The sequence below is a fragment of the Carcharhinus amblyrhynchos genome, chromosome 2 (genome assembly GCF_965287045.1).
Source record: "Carcharhinus amblyrhynchos chromosome 2, sCarAmb.v2.hapA, whole genome shotgun sequence".
Taxonomy (NCBI): Eukaryota; Metazoa; Chordata; class Chondrichthyes; order Carcharhiniformes; family Carcharhinidae; genus Carcharhinus; species Carcharhinus amblyrhynchos.
Window position 1 is genome coordinate 116713912 of NC_137325.1, and position 21456 is coordinate 116735367.

A 21456-nucleotide genomic window follows, 5' to 3' on the forward strand; every position below is an offset into this window, starting at 1 on the left:
TCTCCAACCTCTCCTCATAGGTAATGCTCTCCATACCAGGTAACATCCTGATAAATTAGATAAATGCGAGTTAATGCATTTTGGGAGATCGTATCGGGGCAGGGCATACTCAGTTAATGGTAGGGCATTGGGGAGAGTTATAGAACAAAGAAATCTAGGAATACAGGTTCATAATTCCTTGAAAGTGGAGTCACAGGTGGATGGGGTGGTGAAGAAGGTATTCGGCATGCTTGGTTTCACTGGTCAGAACACCGAATAAAGAAGTTGGGACATCTTGTTGAAGTTGTACAAGACATTAGTAAGGCCACACTTGGAATACTGTGTACAATTCTGGTCACCTTATTATAGAAAGGATATCATTAAACTAGAAAGGTTGCAGAAAAAATTTACCAGGATGCTACTGGGACTTGATGGTTTGAGTTATAAGGAGAGACTGGATAAACTGGGACTTTTTTCCTGGGACCATAGAAGATTTAGGGATGATCTTATACAGGTCAACAAAATAATGAGGGGCATAGATCAGCTAGATAGTCAATATTTTTTCCCAAAGGTAGAGGAGTCTAAAACTAGAGGGCATTGATTTAAGGTGAGAGGGGAGAGATACAAAAGCGTCCAGAGGGGCAATTTTTTCACACAGAGGGTGGTGAGTGTCTAGGATAAGCTGCCAGAGGTAGTAATAGAGGGGGGTACAATTTTGTCTTTTAAAAAGCATTTAGGAATTACATGGGTAAAATGGGTATAGAGGAATATGGGCCAAAGAGGGCAACTGGGACAAATGAAGTTGTAAAAACTGGATGGCATGGACAAGTTGGGCTGAAGGGCCTGTTTCCATGCTATAAACCTCTGTAATTAGATCCTAGTCACGATGTGGAGATGCCAGCGTTGGACTGGGATAAACACAGTAAGAAGTCTGACAACACCAGGTTTAAGTCCAACCAATTTACTTGGTAGTAAACTCACAAGCTTTCGGGGTTTGCCCTTTGTCAGGTGAATGGAAAGTTCTGGCCTCAGCATATAACAGCACAGACAGTTTACAGATTCCTAATTTACAGATTTACAGGAATCTGTAAGCTGTGCTGTTATATGCTCTGTCTGAGGCCAGAACTCTCCATTCACCTGACGAAGGGCAAACCCCGAAAGCTTGTGAGTTTACTATCAAATAAATTGGTTGGACTTAAACCTGGTGTTGTCAAGACTTCTTACTAGATCCTAGTACCAGCCCTCCAACACCACCAGCCCCCTCCCCACCCCTGAGTCACTGCCCCACAATCAGAGTGAGACATTGTGGGGATGTTTCCCCCATTCGAACCCATAACTCTTTGGCGTGTTGAGTCGAGTGATTCACGCATACGCTGATTCATGGGATTCATATATGTTCCTGAAACATGCACATCTCCCAGAGATGGGAAACCGGTGTAGTCGGGACCATGCAGGAAACTGATGGGAAACACGAGGTAAGTTATTTTAATCTATTTTACATGTAATTTAAATGTAATTATTGAGCCTGTTTCTGAATTCTTCGGACCCAATAGCATCTCACACCCCGCCTGTAAAATTTCACTCCGGTGAGGTTTAGAGCAGCTCCCCACTTTTGGGGAACTAGTGGGAGACCCCACTGGAGTAAAAGGGAGGCAATTAGGGCCCCCCAGGGGGTCAGGCAATGGGCGTTGGTGCCCCCTGGGCATGGGGCACCCTGGCAGTGCCAGCCTGTACCCCCAATGCAACCCAAAGGGCAAAGTTCCAATTGCCAGGGGGCATCTCGGGGCCCATCAGGCTTCGGACAGTGCCGAGGGGACAGGGCCTTGCAGTGGGGCCAAGGTGACAGAGCCGAGGGGGCAGTGTCAAGGGGGTGGGGCTAGTGGATGGAACCGCTGGGGGCGGGGCCTACAGGGCAATCAATGGGGGTGGGGGGAGGGGGGAGGGGGGCCCTCTGCCACTCTGCAGATAGGATCAGCTGGGCTCGAAGGAAGCCAACGATTGGGGTGTGGTCTGCCTCCTGTGGTGGGGCATCTGCCGGGTTAGGGGGTTGCCTGCCTTCTGGGGGGGGGTGGGTGCCGGGGGGGGTCTGCCTCCCAAGGGGGGTGGGGTCTGCTGGGGTTGGGTGGGGAGGGAATCATCACTGTCTGCAGTGAGGGTGGCTGGAGAGTGAGTACTTGGGGACGGGGACGGGGACGGGGTGGGGGGGGTGGTGGGGGGGTTGGGTGCGGGACTGGCCCAGAATGCTTGTGGGGGCCGCAACTGGGCTGTGATCATGCTGTGCGGGGGGCTGAAGGGGCAGCACGTTAGGGGTTTTGGGCTAGTCAGTGCTCAAGTTGGCCAGCAAACCAGAGGCTGACAGATCAGGGCTAATCAGCGATCAAGCTGGCCAGCAAACCAGAGGCTGACAGATCGGGGCCACTGCGCACGTGCAGACTTCTGGAACTGTCAGACTCTAGCATGAATAGGCCCCATCCCTGTGCTTTTAATAATATTCATAATTATGACCTCTGCATTTCATAGAGTGTGGGAGATTTGAGTTGGAACTCCCACTGAAAAAACAATTATGATTTACACCATTTTTCCCACAAGTTCAGCATTTAGAATTTTTTCGGAAGAATTCCACCCCCCACCCCCCCCCCACCCTACCCATCACTGTCTGGGCCAGTAGCTCGCTAACATGTCAATTGGACTCATGGCGGGTGGTGTATGGGGGGGATGCAGGGGCATTGGGTGCGGTTGGAGCTGCTGGATCCTATGTCTCCTAGTGAGAGAACTTTGCAGCAATGAGGACCTCCCTCGCCATCCTGCCCTGCCACACCCTTGCTGCCACCTGTCCTCCATCTTCTGTTTTCTCCTTAGCCTATCCTCCATCCTACACATTGACTTAGGCCTCCTCCTCATCAGGGGCATCCAACCTGTCCTCAATCTCCAGGATAGCCTGCTGCTGCGCTAGGTTGTGGACTGCTCCACAGACCACCATGATATAGGAGAATCTCAGGGGGCCATACTGTGGGGCACTGTCAGAGCAATCGAGCCTAATGCATCATGCGACAACAACCCCCAAAGTAGCACAAGAATCCCCAATCCCCAAATCCGTGCACTCATGCAAGCCCCCACCCTACCCCACACAATGGCACTGGCTGAGATCCACCCTGATCCCCGGTAGTTGGTGCTCAGCGGTATTCACCTCCTCACTCTCTTTCGCTTTTGCTACTGCTGCGCCTGGGCCACACTTCACAAGCACAGTATTGATTCGTACTCACTCGACAAATTGCCAGAGGGTGGGAAGCACCCGGGAAAGGGGTGGAATGCAAGCCAAATTTGAAAATGATATTGAACACCAGTCAATCTCATACTAATAAGCTTTGTGCGAATCAGATTTTTAGCATCTCATGGTAATTTCCTGGCTCGCCAGCAAGATGGTAAAATTGCACCCATGACCTCTAAAATAACACATCCATCATGATGAACATTTTATTTGCAATACTTACTGTGAAATTTTCTGTAAAGAAGCATTTAGAAGCTGCATATCTAGCTGCTGGAGAAGCAGAAACAACTTCATTTGAACTTCAGCCTCAGGTTCTTCATCACTTTTCTTCACTTTTTCCAGTAAACGCAACATAGATTTGTCCTCTCCTTCCACTGTAGCAAAGCTTGGGCCCAGAATCTTGGCAATTGGGTCTCTGTTTGCTGAAATATAAAAACACAGGGTTAAAGAAAAAAATGTATAAAAATAACTGCATTAATCCAATAATTACGAATGTGGGGATGATTAAATTGTGTTCATTTACCTGGAATCCACCCAAATACCATAATGCTTTTTGTTGATTTCACAGGTGTAGGAGGATACATTTTGTTTCATTGCATTCTAAATTCATCATTGTAGATTTTAATATTTTTGATTTGATTTATTATTGTCACATATATTGGTATACAGTGAAAAGTATTCTTTCTTGTGTGCTATACAGACAACGCACACTGTTCATAGAGCACATGGGGGAGAAGGAAAAGAGAGGATGCAGAATGTAATTAGTCATAGCTAGGGTGTAGAGAAAGATCAGCTTAATATAAGGTAGGTCAATTCAAAAGTCCAATGGCAGCAGGGAAGAAGTTGTTCTTAAGTCAATTAGTACGTGACAGAAGAAGATGGGAAAGAGCATGCTCAGGATGCGTTGATCCTTGATTATGCTGTCTGCTTTTCCAAGGCAGCAGGAAGTGTAGACAGAATCAATGGATGGGAAGCTGGTTTGCATGGTGGACTGGACTACGTTCACAATCCTTTGTAGTTTTTTGTGGTCTTGATCAAGGCAGGAGACATACCAAGATATGATACATCTGTAAGATGCATCTGTAAAAGTTGGTGAGAATTGTAGTGGACATGCCGAATTTCCTTAACTTCGTGACAAAGTAGATGTGTCGATGGGCTTTCTTAACAATAACATTGGCGTGATGGAATCAGGACAAGTTGTTCATGATCTGGACACCTAGAAACTTGAAGTTCTCGACCATTTCCACTTCATCCCCGTTGATGTTGACAGGGGCGTGAGCTCCACAATGCTTCCTCCTATCGACTATCTCCTTCATTTTACTGACACTGAGGGAGAGATTGCACCATTTCACTAGATTCCCTATCTCTTTCCTGTACTCCACTTCATCATTGTTTGAGATCCGATCCATTACTGTGGTGTCATCAGCAAACTTGAAAATTGAATTGGAGCAGAATTTCACCACACAGTCAGATTGTGTGTGAGGAGTATAGTAAGGGGCTGAGGACATAGCCTTGTGGAGAACCAGTATTAGGGATAATCATGGATGAGATGTCATTGTTATTTTTACTGAATGCGGTCTTTGGGTTAGGAGGTCTAGAATCCAGTCACAGAGAGAGGAGCCAAGTCCTACGCCATGGAGTTTGGAGATGAGTTTTGATAGAATAATGGGGGGGAGGGGAGCGATTCTCCCATCCTGCCGCACTAATTCTTTTGTGCGGGGCAGAAGAAATGCTTGTCAGCTGATTTGCAGGATTCATGCATGCTTTTCCACCGCGTGCGCATCTCCCAGTACTGGATACCCAGCATTGTCTGATTCATGCTGGAAGCCAATGGGAACACCAGGTGAGTTATTTCAATGTAATTCAAATGTAATTTAAATATGATTAGTGGCCCAGCGCTGAATTCTCCGGGCCCACGAGCATCTCCCACCCTGCCAGGAGTATTTCACTCCAGTAGGATTCAGACTACATGCCCACTTTCAGGGGACTAATAGGACGATCCCACTGTAGTGAAGAGGGGGTCAATTGGGGCCTCCAGAGGTCAGGCGGCAGGGGCATGGTGTCCCCTGGGCATGAGAACCCTGGCAGTGCCAGCCTGTGCCCCCTAGCACCACCCAAGGCACAAAGTGCTCATGCCCAGGGACACCTTGGCACTACCCATCAGGCATGGGGCAGTGCCACAGGGGCAAGACAATTGGTGGGGGTGAGGGGGTCCTGCTGCTGCTCTGCCATTGCGATCAATGTAGGCTGGAAGTAGACCAGCGATCAGGGCAGGCTGGGGAGGTGGGGAGGTGGGGGGGGGGGGATGTCAGCTGCGGGAGGGTCTGCCAGTGGGTGCCTGCCTCCTGGGGAGTGGGGGGGGGAGTTGGTGGGGGAATTGTCAAAGCTGCGGGGGGGGGCGGTGGCTGGAGAGTGGGCATTCTGGGTCAGGATGGGGGGGATGGGGGAGTTGTTCGGGGCTGCCCCGGGGCGAATGGACAGGGGACTATTATCAGTCCGTGGGAGGATTTGCGGGGGTCCCGAGCTGGTCAGCGATCGGGAGGATGGCTGGTCGGGGTGCTGTGCACACACAGAGGTCCTAAACTGAAGGCCTCCTGGGTGGTAATAGATGCTGCCCCCTGAAATGTATTGATAATCACGCTGGCAGCATCTACATTGCACAGAGTATGGGACATTTTAGTGTGAACACCCACTGAAAAAACAGCGTGATTTACTCCAGTTTTCCTGCGAGTTCAATACTTAGAACTTTTCTGACAGAATCCCAGACATGGTGTTGATGGCTGAGCTATAATCAATAAATATGAGTCTGAAATAGGTGTCTTTGTTATCCAGGTGTTCCAAGCTTGAGTACAGGGCCAGGGAAATGGCATCTGCTATGGACCTGTTGCACCGATAGGTGAACTATAATGGACCCAGGCAATCTGGAAGGCCAGAGATGATCTGTGCCATGCCTAGCCTTTTGAAGCATTTCTAATGATGGACGTCAGATTGACATCATGGCCTGAATTTTTGCACAGTCTGGAAATCATGCTGGCCACCTCTACATCGGCTTGTCACACCCACCTTGGGAAAAATAGTGTCTTGAATGGTCGGATTTGTTTGTGTGGGGGCTGCAGAATGAAGACCAGCCCACTGGCTACAGACTCAGACTGAGGGCGGTCATAGGCCAAGGCAGGTTGGTTAAAAGGTCGACCACAGTTCTCTGGAATTATGTCCCAGTTGTTTTGTCAAATATTAGGCCCTCTAGGCTTCACTGTTCACATCTTCTTCATTCCCCATCCCTCTGCCGCCACCCACTCCTCATGTCCTTACATGCGAACTCATCACCCATAGCCCCTTATTGCCCTGATCCAACATAGCACCAACTCCACCCACCACCTTTTGTCCTCACACCATACCAACTCACTCAGTATTCATGATGGGCAGACCTCACGTCATGCTGTGTTGAAATAAAGAGGGGGAGGAGAAGGAGCTGGGGAGAGGGTGGAAGAAGATGGGCCAGGTAGGAGAAATGGGAGAGAGGAGACGGGGGGATAGAGAGGGATAGGGGAGTGAGGTGGGATAGAGGGGGAGGTGAGGCGGGGACAAAGGAGAGACAGAGAAAGATCAGAGATTTAGAAAGGGATTTTTCAGGCCATAGGATGATGAAGGGATGACCGCCAATACTGGAGTGATGATGATTGTGGATATGCAAATTGCAAGGAGTGCAGGATTTGAAAGGGTTGTAGAGACAGAAAGGGGCAAACAGTGGGGCTGTAAAACCCCCATTTGAACCAAATATCAGGATCCTGACCCAAAATATTGCCCATCAATTCTGTTTTCCTCTCCACAGATCGGCTGGTCTGCTGACTTTTTACCAGCACTTTCTGCTTTTATGTCCAATAAACTTGTTTAAAAGGATTCCTCATGAACACCAGCTTCCCCAAATCAATGAAACGGATTTAGTACAATTTATGAGTCTATCAGAAACAGCTGATGATGTTCTGTCAGTAGAATTATCTATTAGATTTGAAGCTTTGATCAGAAAGTCAGTAAGAAGTAATTTGAATACATTCTTTAGTGATGTCCTGCTGCCAACAAGTATTTTATAAGTATCCTGAGGCAAAATTTACAGCCTGTTACACATTTGCTGTTTATCATTAAAAAACAAAGAAGCTTGTGAAAGCAGAATGTGGCAGAAATGTATGAACCCTCAAAGCCAACTTGTCAAATGCAATGTTTAACAATTCAAGTTCAACAATTTCAGGTCATAATCTCCAGCCCACTTTGTATCCTTTTCTTTGCTAGTTCAGTTAATCTTTTGTAACTTTCCATTCAGTGGCACACCTGCTCTAGGTGCACATCTCATGTTTCTTTGTTTCTTTTCTAACCCAATTCCAATTCCCTTTGTCCCTGGAAGGCTAACTTTTCTGTCATTCAATTTCTCCTCTCTTTCACCCTTTCACAAACCTTCTTTTTGTCCTTGTCCCACCCCACCTATAATAAAAACCATCAGGGAAAGGGAGAAGATGCTCTTTCCAGAAGATGTCATTAGAAGGCCTTCAGGACAGACGTGATAGAGGAGATCAGCTCACGGGGTGACCAGGTAAACTTTGTTCTAATGCAGGAATCAAATGCGCTGATCAATAAGAGTGAGTGCTGAGTCATTTCTTCATTGGGAATCTCTTGATGGGTCATCAATGATATACATATGCAAGTGGAGCTATGCCAGAAGAGCGAATGCATGATCAGCTTTACTGCTGCATGGTAATTTAGGCCAGAGTATCTGGATGTTTGCTTTTTGAGTGTGCTTGAATGTAAGATTTGAATGACAAAACCATATGTGTGACGGGATGCATGCAGGTAAAGGCATTTTTTGTTTTGATTTGATTTATTATTGTCACATGTATTAGTATGCAGTGAAAAGTATTGTTTCTTGTGCGCTATGCAGACAAAGCATACCATTCATAGAAACGGAAAGGACAGGTGGCAGAATGTAGTGTTACAGTCATAGATAGGGCTTAGAGAAAGATTAACTTAATACGAGGTAGACCCATTCAACATTCTGACAGCAGCAGGGAAGGAGCTGTTCTTGAGTTGGTTGGTACATGACGTCAGACTTATGTATCTTTTTCCTGACGGAAGAAGGCGGAAGGGAGTATAGGTGTCACTTAACAAATCATAAGTTCCACACTCTGTCATGCAAGCAAACAGATCCAGAAAAGTGGGAGAGGATGTTATGCTCCTCAAAACCGCTGATAAAGAAGCAATGAAAAGAAAGAATGCAATCGATGGCAGATGGTGAACCTGGATTGGCTAGGCATAAGGAGAATGGGACGGCCATCTTGGTGGTGGCAAATGGGAACATGTGATGCAGTGTGGAGGGCTGTGACAAGTGGTGTTCCTCAGGGATCAGTGCTTGGACCTTTGCTGTTTGTAATATATATATAAATGATTTGGAGGAAAATGTAACTTGATTGGTTAGTAAGTTTGCGGATGACACAAAGGTTGGTGGATTTGCGGATAGCAATGAGGACTATTAAAGGATATAGCAGGATATAGATCAATTGGAGACTTAGGTGGAGAGATAGCAGATGGAGTTTAATCTGGATAAATGTGAGGTAAGGTATTTTGGAAGGTCTCATATAGATAGGAAGTATACAGTAAATGGCAGAACCTTACAAGTATGATAAGCAAAGGGACCTGGGTGTACAGGTACACAGGTCACTGGAAGTGGCAATGCAGGTGGAAAAGGTAGTCAAGAAGGCATATGGCTTGCTTGCCTTCATCGGCCAGGGTATTAAGTTTAAAAATTGGCAAGTCATGTTGCAGCTTTATGGAACCTTAGTTAGGTTGCACTTGGAATATAATGTTCAATTCTGGTCGCCACACTACCACAAGGATGTGGAGGCTTTGGATAGGGTACAGAAAAGATTTACCAAGATGTTGCCTGGTATGGAGGGCATTAGTATGAGGAGAGGTTGGAGAAATTTGGTTTGTTCTTACTGGAGCAATGGGGGTTGAGGGGAGATCTGATGGAAGTCTACAAGATTATGGGAGACATGGACAGAATGGAGAGTCAGAAACTTTATTTCAGGGTGGAAGAGTCAATTACTAGGGGACATGGGTTTAAGGTGTGAGGGACAAGGTTTAACAGAGATGTACAAGGCAGATTTTTTACACAGAGAGTAGTGGTTGCCTGGAACTCGTTGCCAGAGAAGGTAGTGGAAGCGGATACGGTAGTGGCTTTTAAAGGGCATATTGACAACTACATGAATAGGATGAGAATAGAGAGACATGGTCCCCAGAAGGGTAGGAGGTTTTAGTTAAGTCAGGTAGCCTTGGAGGGGCAAAGGGCCTGTTCCTATGCTGTAATTTTCTTTGTTCTTCATTGTTCTTTGTGTGAAGCACCTTATTGTTGTCCATTACAGATTGTAGCCAAGATGGGAGCTCAAAGACCTCCAGCAACAAAAAAGCCAGGGCCCTCGAAGGAGCACCATCACCACCCTCATTACCCACTTCCATCAGCACAATTTACACCCACACACTCTATGCAGGATTTCCATATAGATTTGGGAGAACTGTCAGGTGAGCAGATCACAGACACGTCCCTGCAGCTAAGGGAGGATGTACCAGCTGGGTCCCCAGATATCCAGGTAACTGCTGAGCCCCATGCTGATGAAGGATTTTTGGTAGCAGTCACAAGAAGCTGGATGGACAACCATCACAAGCTAGAAGAAAAGATGTTGCAGATGCTAACAATAATGCACAGCTTTGGGTAGGTATATGGAGAAATCTGTACACACCATGAGTTCTCCATGGTCAAGCATTTGCTCCATATGCACTCTGACCTGCTCTTCATGCTCTAACAAATAAGGCTCAGTGGTTTGGTGAAAGAGGGGCAGTGGGGGTGGGTTGGGTGGGTAATGAGGCACCTGGGTCTCTCTCCAGGAGCCCCATCCCCTCAGAGGGGCAGTGAGGTGCCTTCACAAAACCAGATAAAGGAGCATATGACAGCTACCTCAGGATGTTCATCTCAGGATGCCCCCAGGATTAGTAGCATTTCATCATCCCATTGACCCATTTATCACAGAATTCCTACAGTGCAGAAGGAGGGCATTCAGCCCATCGAGGCTGAAGCAACAACAATGCCACCTAGGCCCTATCCTTGTAGCCCTGCAAATTTACCCCGCTAATCCCTCTAACCTACACATCCCAGGACACCAAGGCGCAATTCAGCATGGCCATTGCACCTAACCCACACATCTTTGGAGTGTAGGAGGAATCCGGAGCACTCGGAGGAAACCCACAAAGACACAGGGAGAATGTGCAAACTCCACACAGTGACCCAAGCCAAGAACCGAGCCCAGATCCCTGGAGCTGTGAGATAGCAGTGCTGACCACTGTGCCAATCTTTGACTTCATTAGCATTTGCCAAGGGAGACTTCCTGCATCAGTAGAGAAGACTCCCATCACTGAACGTTTGAGCCCTCAAGGCCCCGTGCTTCCAGAGGATGTTCACACTGTCATCCAAAGACATGAAACTGAGCAGATTGTCTTCACCTCAGCTACTGATATCATGGTAGCATCTAGGTGCAGCAGAATGAAAAGAAAATTTTAAAAATTATGAAAACCAAGGTGGCACAGGTAACTTTTCTATTTGCTTTGCACAATGTATCATTTTTTCTGTAATTGTTTGTGATTATGGAGAATTGTTGTGGCCTGTTGTAATATCAAATGAACACAAAATGCTCCATTTTTCTCACAGTGTGATGGTTGAAAGGGACACAGATGCTTGAGATGAATTATGCATTTTTTATTGAATGTTCATATGAATTGTTCTTTCTGCAATTTTAATCTGTGGCTTTAAATGCAGGCACAGCTTCCCTCTGTTATATATTTAAATGGGTGCAGTTTGCTTTAAGAGCTAATCACATGATCTGATGATGATGTCATTAGGGTGTTTGCACAGGTTGCCATTTTACTTTCAGTTTGTACTCTGCACTGGCAAGATCTCTTGGAATAAATCTGTTATTGATAATTTGAATCTATAGGCAGGATCTTAGTGGCTTGCCATGCCAATTGATTGGCATGCTAAGTCGGAAGATAGGATAAGAGGTGAAAATTCATGTCTGTATCTGGGTTCCTCACCTCTTGTGATCTTGCCGGTCCTGTTCTGCCAGCATTATTAATAAGCCCAGAATGCAATTGTCCAGATTCACTTGCCTGTGTTCCCTCACCAGTTGATGTCCTCACCAGCAAGAATCACAGATTGTCCTCACCAACAGGGGCCAGATGTGATGGCCCTGTCGGTGGGACTGAGGCCCTTGGCACTGCTTGGCAGTGCCAAGAAGGCAAGGCCTCATAGGGGCAGGGCCTAAGGAGACGGGGCTGATGAAGGTGGTGTTCCGGGGAAGGCCAGCAATTGGGAAGCTGGATGGTGGGTCAGTGTGCATGCATTGATCTGTCTGTGTGGAGATCAGCACATGTGTAGCAGCCTGGTCAGCACATTGAGTCCAGCCTCTCTAGCAGGGTGAGGTCCCACCCCCTACTTTTCAGTGTGAATCCCTCGGAGATACTCTGTGTTGCACAAGTGTTGGAGATTCATCCTCCAGTTTTGCGCCCATTGGGCACTTAGTTTTGCCTTGGGAGAATCCCAGCCCACATCTTTTCTTTTGTGTAAAACCCACAACCTATAGCATAGTTAGGACATTACAGAAAGTAAATTGCTGATGAATTGGGATTTTGTTTCATTGAGAACATCAGAAAAATACCCTAAATAAAAGACAAACTCATTATGGGTCCTCACACATCAAATATTAGAAGGCTGGGGAGAATCAATAACAGGATTATAGATTGAAGTGTCAGTGAAGGAAGACTCAAATAGGAAAAATCTCTCTGTGGGCTTTAAAAAGAGGGGGAGTTTCTTTCCGATCACAGAAGAGTGAGATTCCAGGCAGTGCCTGGCATATTTTAAAAGTGGATGCTTTGCTGTACAGCTGGGGCATTTAAAAAAAATCAAGTCAATGGTCTCCAGGGTAAAAAATAAACATACTGAGCAATCTCAAGTCGCTAATGCCTGCAGGATTGATTTTCACAAGCATACTTACAGATGCATATAGCCACAGAATCGCAACCATTGGATACTGTTGTTACTCAAAGGTCTTTTCATTATAAAAAACTGCCTTTTGGAATAACATCTGCACCAGCCTTATTACACAGATCGATGGATCAGATTTTAATGACTTCTCTGGAGCACAATGTTATCTGGATGATATTCTAATTACAGGGTCCAGTAAACAGGAGCACTTGAATAACTTTAGCAATGGCCTAGTGCTATTATCGCTAGACTCTTAATCCAGAAACTCAGCTAATGTTCTGGAGTACCTGGGTTCAAATCCCACCATGCCAGATGGTGAAATTTGAATTCAATAAAAAAATCTGGAATCAAGAATCTACTGATGACCATGAAACCATTATCAATTGTTGGAAAAACCTATCTAGTTCGTGAATGTCCTTTAGGGAAGGAAATCTGCCATCCTTACCTGGTCTGACCTACATGTGACTCCAGATTCACAGAAATATGGTTGACTCTCAACTACCTTGGGAAACTAGGCAAGGGCAATAAATGTTGGGCAGCCAGTGATGTCCATGTCCCACCAATTAATAAAAAAACTTAGAAGCAACATAGAAATATCTTCAAGCACATGGTCTGCGTATCAGGAAGGAAAAGTGTGACTTTTTTCAGATGTCAGTCTAGTATTTGGGTCACATTATTGATAGTAAAGGCCTACATACAGCACCTAAAAAAATGGACGCTATTTTAGAAGCCCCTCAAGCGACAAAGGTGATTCAATTAAGGTCCTTTCAAGGATTAGTAAATTGTTACGGTGAATTTGTTACTAACTTAGCTACATTACTGAAGCCATTGCATAATGTACAAAGTGTGAAACAGTCATGGGACTGGAAAACAGAATGTGAGAAAGCAACAAGGATGTCAAAGATGCTTTGCAGGAATCTGAATTATTGATTCATTTTAATCTAAAGCTACCATTATTGCTGGCTTGTGATGCTTCACCTTAAGGAGTAGAGGTAGTAATTTCACATGTTATGATTTTGGGAGAAAAATGAGCAATAGCTTTTGCCTTGCATACTCCGATAGTACTCAATCTAACCATGCTCAGCTAGAAAAAGAAGCATCAAGTATAATTTTTGGCATACAAAGATTTCATTATTTATATAGTTATCATTCCACATTATTAACTGATCAATGGCCCTGATCTGATGGAGGTACATAAAATAATAAAAGGGATTGATAAAGTAAATGTAGACCAAATGTTTCCACTTGTGGGGTAATGTAGAACAAGAGGTCACAGGTGCAGGTTGAGAGGCGGTAGATTTAAAACTGAAGTGAGGAGGAACTACTGGGTGGTGAATTTGTGGAACTCACTGCCTCATACCATGGTGGAGTCTAATCATTAAATAGTTTCAACAGGAGATAGATGTATTCCTGATTTATAAAAAGGGTTAAAGGAATATAGGGGACAAGTAGGAAGGGTGAATATGAGACCAAGGAGAGATCAGCCATGATCTGATTGAATGGTAGAGCAGACTTGAAGGGTCAAATTGCCTACTTCTCTATGTTCCAAAATTCCTTAACTACTATTTTTGGGTTGTATAAAGGTATTCCGCTGTTAGCTGCTAGTCGATTGCAAAGATGGTCTTTTCTCTTTGTGTAGAACCCACAACCTCTAACAAAGTTAGAACTTTACACTACACCCTCTCCCTCCCTTTTGCTGTTGGACAGCAAGACCTCTCCTTCGCATTCTCTGCAAGGTTCCCAAGATTGCAGGAAAATCAGATGAATGAGACACATGGTTATGGCAGCAATTGCACAGTGTGAAGAGGACAGGCATATGTGAAAGTACGCTTGTCCATGCTTCTCATTCATTTACTGAATTATTAGAGAGTCATTTTAATTTTCCAATTATGTGGAATGTAAATTCCATTCAAAATAACAGGCCAAAGGAAGGTTTCAAAGTAGTGCTGAGTTGTGATATAAAAGCAGTGAATAGTAATGTAGAATTGATTTGAGTTGAAATCATGAATAGCAGGGGAAAGAAGACAAGGGTAGTGGAAGTGATCTGAAGACACTCAAAATGTGACCACTCAAGAAGTAAAAGCATAAATGAGGAAATATCAATGGCATGTTTGAAGGGAACTGCAATTATGGGAGATTTTAATCTACATATTTATTGGACAAACCAAACTGGCAAGGGTAGCATAGAAGAATTTGTGGAATGTATCAGGGATTGCTTTTTAGAGTAGTACGTTGTGGAACCGACAAGGGAAAAGGCTACCTTAGATTTGATTTTGAAATGAAGAAGGATCAATAACGTGCAATTGAATTAATGAAGAAGAATTAATAAGGGATCTTGTGGTTAAGGACCCTCTAGGGGGTAGTGACCACAATATGATAAAATTCCAGATACTGTTTGAGGGTGAACACCATAGGTCCATAACTAGTGTTTTCAACTTAAATAAGGGCAATTATAATGGTATGAAGAAGGAGTTGTTTGAGGGGAACTGGATTAACATGTTAAGATGCAGGTCAGTAGATGAGCAGTGACAGATATTCATGATCCAAAATGCTCAGCAGGAGTTTATCCCAATCAAAAAGAGGGATTCCATGAGAAAGAGGCAAAATTCATGGTGAACAAAGTAGGGTAAGGGTAATGTTAAATTGAAAAACAGGATATACAAAGTGGCAAGGAACAACGGTAGACCAGAGAACTGGGAAGATTTTAAGATCCGGCAGCAAAAGACTAAAAAGCTCATAAGAAGGGGGAAAATGAATTTTAAGGAAAAATTTGCACGCAGCATAAAAACAAACAGTAAGAGTTTCTCTGGATAAATAAATAGGAAGTGGGTGAGTAAGGGAAATGTGGGACTGCTGCTGAATGAGATGTGTGAATTGATAACAGCAAACAATAAAATGGCAGATATAATAAATAATGTTTTCGTATTAGTCTTCACCGTGGAAGACATTGCAAATACCTCTAAATTATCAAATGGGCTGATTTCAGATAACAGGTTAGAAGTTACAAAAATCCCAATCACAAGGGATAGAGAATTAGAAATATTCAAGCAGCTGAAGGCAGACAAGTTACTAGGATCCAATGAACTGCAAGCTAGGGTTTTAATGGAAGTGGTTGCAGAGATACTGGGCTCATTGGTTAAGATCTTTCATAATTCACTAAATTCTGTGAGGATACCAAAAGATTGAAAAACAGTCAATATGATGCCCTTGTTCAAAAAGGGAGAAAGACAAAAAGCAGAGAACTATAGATCAGTTACTTTAACATCTATTACTAACTGGAGTCAATGATCAAAGCGGAAATAACAAATCATTTAGGAAAACTGAATATAATCAAATGTAGTCAACATGTTTTTATGAGGGGTAAATCATGTTGACAAATTTGTTTGAATTCTTTGAGGATGTAACAGAAAGAGGAGATAGAGGGGAAGCTGTAGATGTAGTGTATTTAGATTTCCAAAAGGCATTGGACAAGGTGTCACAAAGGAGGCTGGTGCATAAAGTAAAATCCCAAGGAATTGGAGAAAGTGTGTTAACATGGATTAAAAACTTCCTGTCACATAGAAAACAGAGAGTTGGAATAGATGGGTCCTTTTCAGAGTGGAACGATATAACTAGTGTAGGAATCAATTCTTGGTCTGCAATTGTTCATTAATTACATTAATTGACCTGGAGGAAGGAATAGAATGTAAGGTTTTCAATTTTCTGATGATACGAAGATAGGTGGAAGGGCATATTGTGATTAGGATATTGTGATGCTGCAATGGGATATAGATTGGGTGATTGGACGAAAACCTGGCAAATGGCGTTTAATGTGGGGAAGTGAGAGGATATGGAATTTGGTATGAGGAATCAAAAGCCACATTATTTTCTAAGTGGAGAGAGACTGCCGTTGAGCGAAGCACAGAGAGATCTAGGTGTTCTAGTGCATGAATCACAAAAAGCTAGCAGGCAGGTCCAACAAGTAGTTTTTTGACCTTTATTGCAAAGGGATTGGAGTTTAAAAATAGGGAGGTTTTGTTGCAATTGTATCGGGTGTAGGCGAGGCCTCACCTGGAATACCGTGTACAGTTTTGGTCCTCTTACTTAAAAATGGATATAGTAATATTGGAGGTAGTCCAAAGGAGATTCACCAGGCTAATTCATGGGATAAGAGGGTTGTCCTATCAAGAGAGCCTAAATAGTCTGGGTCTGTATACCTTGGAGTTCAGAAGAGTGAGGGGTGACCTATTCAAACATATAAGATCCTGAGAGGTTGACAGGGTAGACGGTGAGATGTTTTCGCTAGTGGGAATGTCCTAAACAAGGGGACATAACTATAAGATAAAGGCCCGGTCATTTAAAACTAATGTGCGTTGAAATTTCTTCTCACAGAGGGGGGTGAATCTTTGTAATTCTCTGCCCTAAAAGCTGGTTGAGGCTGGATCATTAGAAGCATTTAAAGTGAAGGTAGATAAATATTTACCTAGGTCAAGGCATCGAGGGCTATGCAGAAATGGCACAGAAAAAGAGTTGAGGCCCACATAGATCAGCCATGATTGTATTGAATAGCGGGGCAGAGTTGAAGGGTTTGGTGGCGTATTCCTGCTTTTATTTTTTGGGTTCATTCACCCAAAACAACCTTCCTCCCATTTCAATCGGCAATCGTCACAAGTGAATGTGCATTTTCAACGAGCCCCAGACAGTGATGCATGTTACATTGAAAACCCTTTCTTGTTCCTTCACCTGTTACCCTCATGTTTTGCCCAATCACCCTTGACCCAACATAACCTTTCCTCTTCCATCTATTATCCTTGAACATCCTACCATTACCCTGAACTCTACCTTACATGCCATCTCTCCCCACTGAGTCTACATCCGTGACACTGCCAATGACCAATCTAACCCTGAATCCTCCCACTATACTTTTGTTCGCTCTCGTGACCCACCCAATCAATACTTAATACTCAACCTTGACTCTAGACCTACCCCATACCAAGTACAATCTCCCCCTTTGACTGGAACTGTTCCCTCCACTAGCATGCAATTCAACCATCCAGGCCAATCCCTCCCTTCTAGTCCTTAATCCATCTTTCAATTCTTGCTTAAGCCCTCCCACTCTTACATCTTACAGGACCACCATACCCAAGATGCTAGGCCTTTCCTTCACCATATCCTCCCTTCCTTCAGCTGCATCTCCTTGCACCTGTACACCACCACCTGTCCACCTTCCATCACGTTTTTTCAATTTGTTAGAATATATTGATCATTAGTAGATGTCTATCTTTTCATTAAATCCTACCTTGTGTACAAGAAATTAAAGTGATTTCAGATATACTAGCTGAGATTACAAATAACATGTTTTGTGTTGGAACAAATAGCATACAGTCTGCATTTTCAAGTCGACGATAACAAGCCTGTAAAACAGAGTTGGAAGCTGAGGAGATTGGAACATTGCATGAATAATTCAGCTTGGTGATAATGATAAAACAATTCTGTTATACATACGTACAGCCAAAGTAACTAAAGGTATAAAGATACTTCCAAAATTTAGAGCTCTCATGGACTGTTTGAAGTCCTTCCACCTTCATAGTAGCCCACAAAAGTTCAAATCTAATTATCCAGGAGGATGTGGGTTGTATTAATTGTTTGTCATTTAATGAAAAGTTGTGATTAAAACAATTATTTTATCAGCCAAAGTAAATTAAAGCCTGTTGTTTAAAACCACTCAGACCAGATTAAACTGGAGGTTACTGCTGTCATTATTGTCCAGTGTTTTGACTGAAACTGTAAGAAATCCACTAACATTGGTGTCTCGTGGGAGCGCCTGAGTTAAAGGTTTAAAAATAACACGTACTAAGAGATGAACCAGTTCAGACATGGTAGAATATCCTCTGAAATCATCAAATTGGAAATGGCAGTGAATCCCTCAAGCAAATGTATCAGAAAAAGATATTTGGTTGTGATTGATTTATAGATAATAACTAATGTCACAAGTTTTTCAAAAAACTAAGACTGATGCATGCAAGGGAGAATTTATGTTCTACAAATCACACATTTGTGGAAAAATCATTAGGGCTGTATATGCTTTGATTGAGCAAACAGAAAACATAGAAGAGTTAGGGGAATTTGTTAAGACATTAACCAAAGAGAAAAGTAGTTCAGAAAGGAAAACTGAAAAGTTCCACTTGGGAAAAAGCAACAAATTTTGAAACAAAATGAAAAATTAGAAGCAGATAGCAATTGTATCAGAAATTTGAATACTCAAATCATAGAACATAGAACAGTACAGCACAGTACAGGCCCTACAGCCCTCAATGTTGTGCCGAGCTATGTCCAAACCCAAGATCAAGCTATCCCACTCCCTATCATTCTGGTATGCTCTATGTTCCTATCCAATAACCGCTTGAAAGTTCCCAAAGTGTCCGACTCCATTATCACAGCAGGAAGTGTATTCCACACCCCAACCACTCTCTGAGTGAAGAATCTACCTCGGACATCCCTCCTGTATCTCCCACCATGAACCTTATAGTTATGCCCCTGGTAACAGCTACATCCACCCGAGGAAATAGTCTCTGCACGTCCACTCCATCTATTCCCCTCATCATCTTATAAACCTCTATTAAGTCGCCTCTCATCCTCCTCCGCTCTAAAGAGAAAAGCCCCAGCTCCTTCAACCTTTCCTCATCAGACCTACCCTCCAAACCAGGCAGCATCCTGGTAAATCTCCTCTGCACTGTAGCCAAACAGGCCATCTAAAATGGCGTTTTGTAAAGCACTCTGGGACAACTGGGCAAGAAACTAAACCAACAGGCTGCAGGTTAAAGACAGACAAACAGGCTGCAACCCTGATGAGTGAATACACAGGATATGGGCCATCTCCAGGATGAAAGAGACATTCTGGTCACACTGGGTTGTGTGCCAGACATAGGTCACATACCTTCCTCCTAAATAAGGATTCACGGTGCCCCTATGTGCCTACAACACCTACAGGCATGGCCGCTGGAGGACACACCCAGAGATCGGTGTGATAGCACCTGATTGGACTCTTATCGATCAGGTCCTGATCGATTGATTGGCAATGGCCAAAAAAGGGGTGTGAAACCAAACGGGGTATAAAGTGTGCTGCACAACCAGGAATCTCTCTCTCTCTCTGGCTCCACGAACGAGCTACAACGATGGAGAGCCACCACACCTGAGAAGGAAGGAAAGAAAGAAGATCAGATCCAGAGTGCCAGACTAGACCAAAGGACCAGACTACGCAGACAACTACCAAGACCAGTGCAGAGATAAAGGCCAATATCTGTTTGGGTACTTGTCAGTCACGCAAAGTTAAGTCAAGGTCTTGTATTGTACTTGAATTCTAGCATTTTCTGTAAGGTAACTTATTGTTGGTCGGGTGGGTGATTATTGATTGTGTGGGTTTAAATAAATATTGTTTGTACTAATAAGACGTCTACTCAAAGTTATTTGTCCACCGTATAAGGGTTAAAACAGACTGATTTTACAACAGCACTCTCTCAAATGCTTTCACACCCTTCTTATAGTGAGGTGACCAGAACAGAACACAACATTCCAAATGAGGTCTCACCAACGTCCAGTATAGTTGCAGCTTAACCCCATGGCTCTTAAACTCAAACTCCCTGTTAATAAATGCTAACACACTTTAAGTCTTCTTCACGGCTCTTTCCACTTGAGTGGCAACCTTCAGAGATCTGTGAATATGAACCCTAAGATCTCTCTGTTCCTCCACATTCCTCAGAACCCTGCCGTTGACCCTGTAATCCGCATTCAAGTTTATCCTACCAAAATGAATGACCTTGCACTTATCAGGATTAAACTCCATCTGCCCCTTGTCGGCCCAGCTCTACATCCTATCAATGTCCCTTTGCAGCCTGCAACAGCCCTCCATCTCATCCACTACTCCACCAATTTTGGTGTCATCAGCAAATTTACTAACTCACCCTTCAGCCCCCTCTTCCAAGTCATTGATAAAAATCACAAATAGCAGAGGACCCAGCACTGATCCCTGTGGGGTCCTTCCACCACCACCCTCTGTTTTCTATGAGACAGCCAGTTACTTATCCAATCAGCCAAATTTCCATCTATCCCACACCTCCTTATCTTCTTCATGAGCCTACAATGGAGAACCTTTCCAACCTCTTACTAAAATCCATATATGCGGCATCAACTGCTCTACCTTCGTCTACACACTTAGTTACCTGCTCAAAGAATTCAATCAAATTTGTGAGGCAGGACCTACCCTTCTCGAAACCATGCTGACTATCCCAGCTTAAACTGCATCTGTCCAAATGGTCATAAATCCTATCTCTCAGGACCCTTTCCATGAATTTACCGACCACCGAAGTAAGCTGGCCTATAATTACCAGGGTCATTCCTATTTCCTTTCTTGAAGTGAGGAACAACATTCGCCACTCTCCAGTGCTCTGTGAACAGTGAGGATCCAAAGACCAAAGCTAAAGGCTCCGCAATCTCATCCCTTACCTCCCAAAGTATCCTACGATGTATCCCATCTGGCCCAGGGGACTTATCGACCCTCAGGTTTTTCAAAATTGCAAATACATCTTCTCTCAGAACATCTACCTCCTCCATCCTATCAGCCTGTATCACACACTCATCCTCAAAAACATGGCCTCTCTCCTTAGTGAACGCTGAAGAAAAGTATTCATTCAACACCTCACCTATCTCTTCTAACTCCACGCACAAGTTCCCACTACTATCCTTGACTGGCCCTAACCTTACCCTGGTCATTCTTTTATTTCTCACAAAAGAGTAAATAAAAAGCATTGGGGTTTTCTTTTATCCGACCTGCCAAGGACTTCTCATACTCCCTCATCGCTCTCCTAAGCCCTTTCCTTAACATATTGAGAAGTGCATTGAAAGTTTGAATTTCTCCCAAAAAAGCATGCCAGCGGATTTTTGAATTCCTCCAACAGTACTAACTCATGCAACCCGTTATGAGTGCATGGGATTTTTAGGGATCTTAGTCATTGGTCAATTGCAATTCAAACTCAATGTAGATTTGGGTTGACTTCTTACGAGGATCCCAGATTTGCTGGTAGCATGCCGCTGGGACTAACTCGTAAGCACTTAGGATGGCAACCTTAGTCTGTTGATAATTCAGGGACCTATC

At 44.0% G+C, this 21456-nt stretch overlaps 1 protein-coding gene across 2 annotated transcripts in view; it reads right to left on the reverse strand.

The window, feature by feature from the left end:
* odad2 (outer dynein arm docking complex subunit 2) overlaps positions 1 to 21456 on the reverse strand; it is a 271432-nt gene that overhangs the window by 216976 nt on the left and 33000 nt on the right. For both annotated transcript variants that reach the window (XM_080217382.1, XM_080217373.1), the window contains exon 4: positions 3471 to 3669. In XM_080217382.1, coding sequence (XP_080073508.1) covers positions 3471 to 3669 — 199 coding nt within the window. The remainder of the gene's footprint in view (positions 1 to 3470; positions 3670 to 21456) is intronic.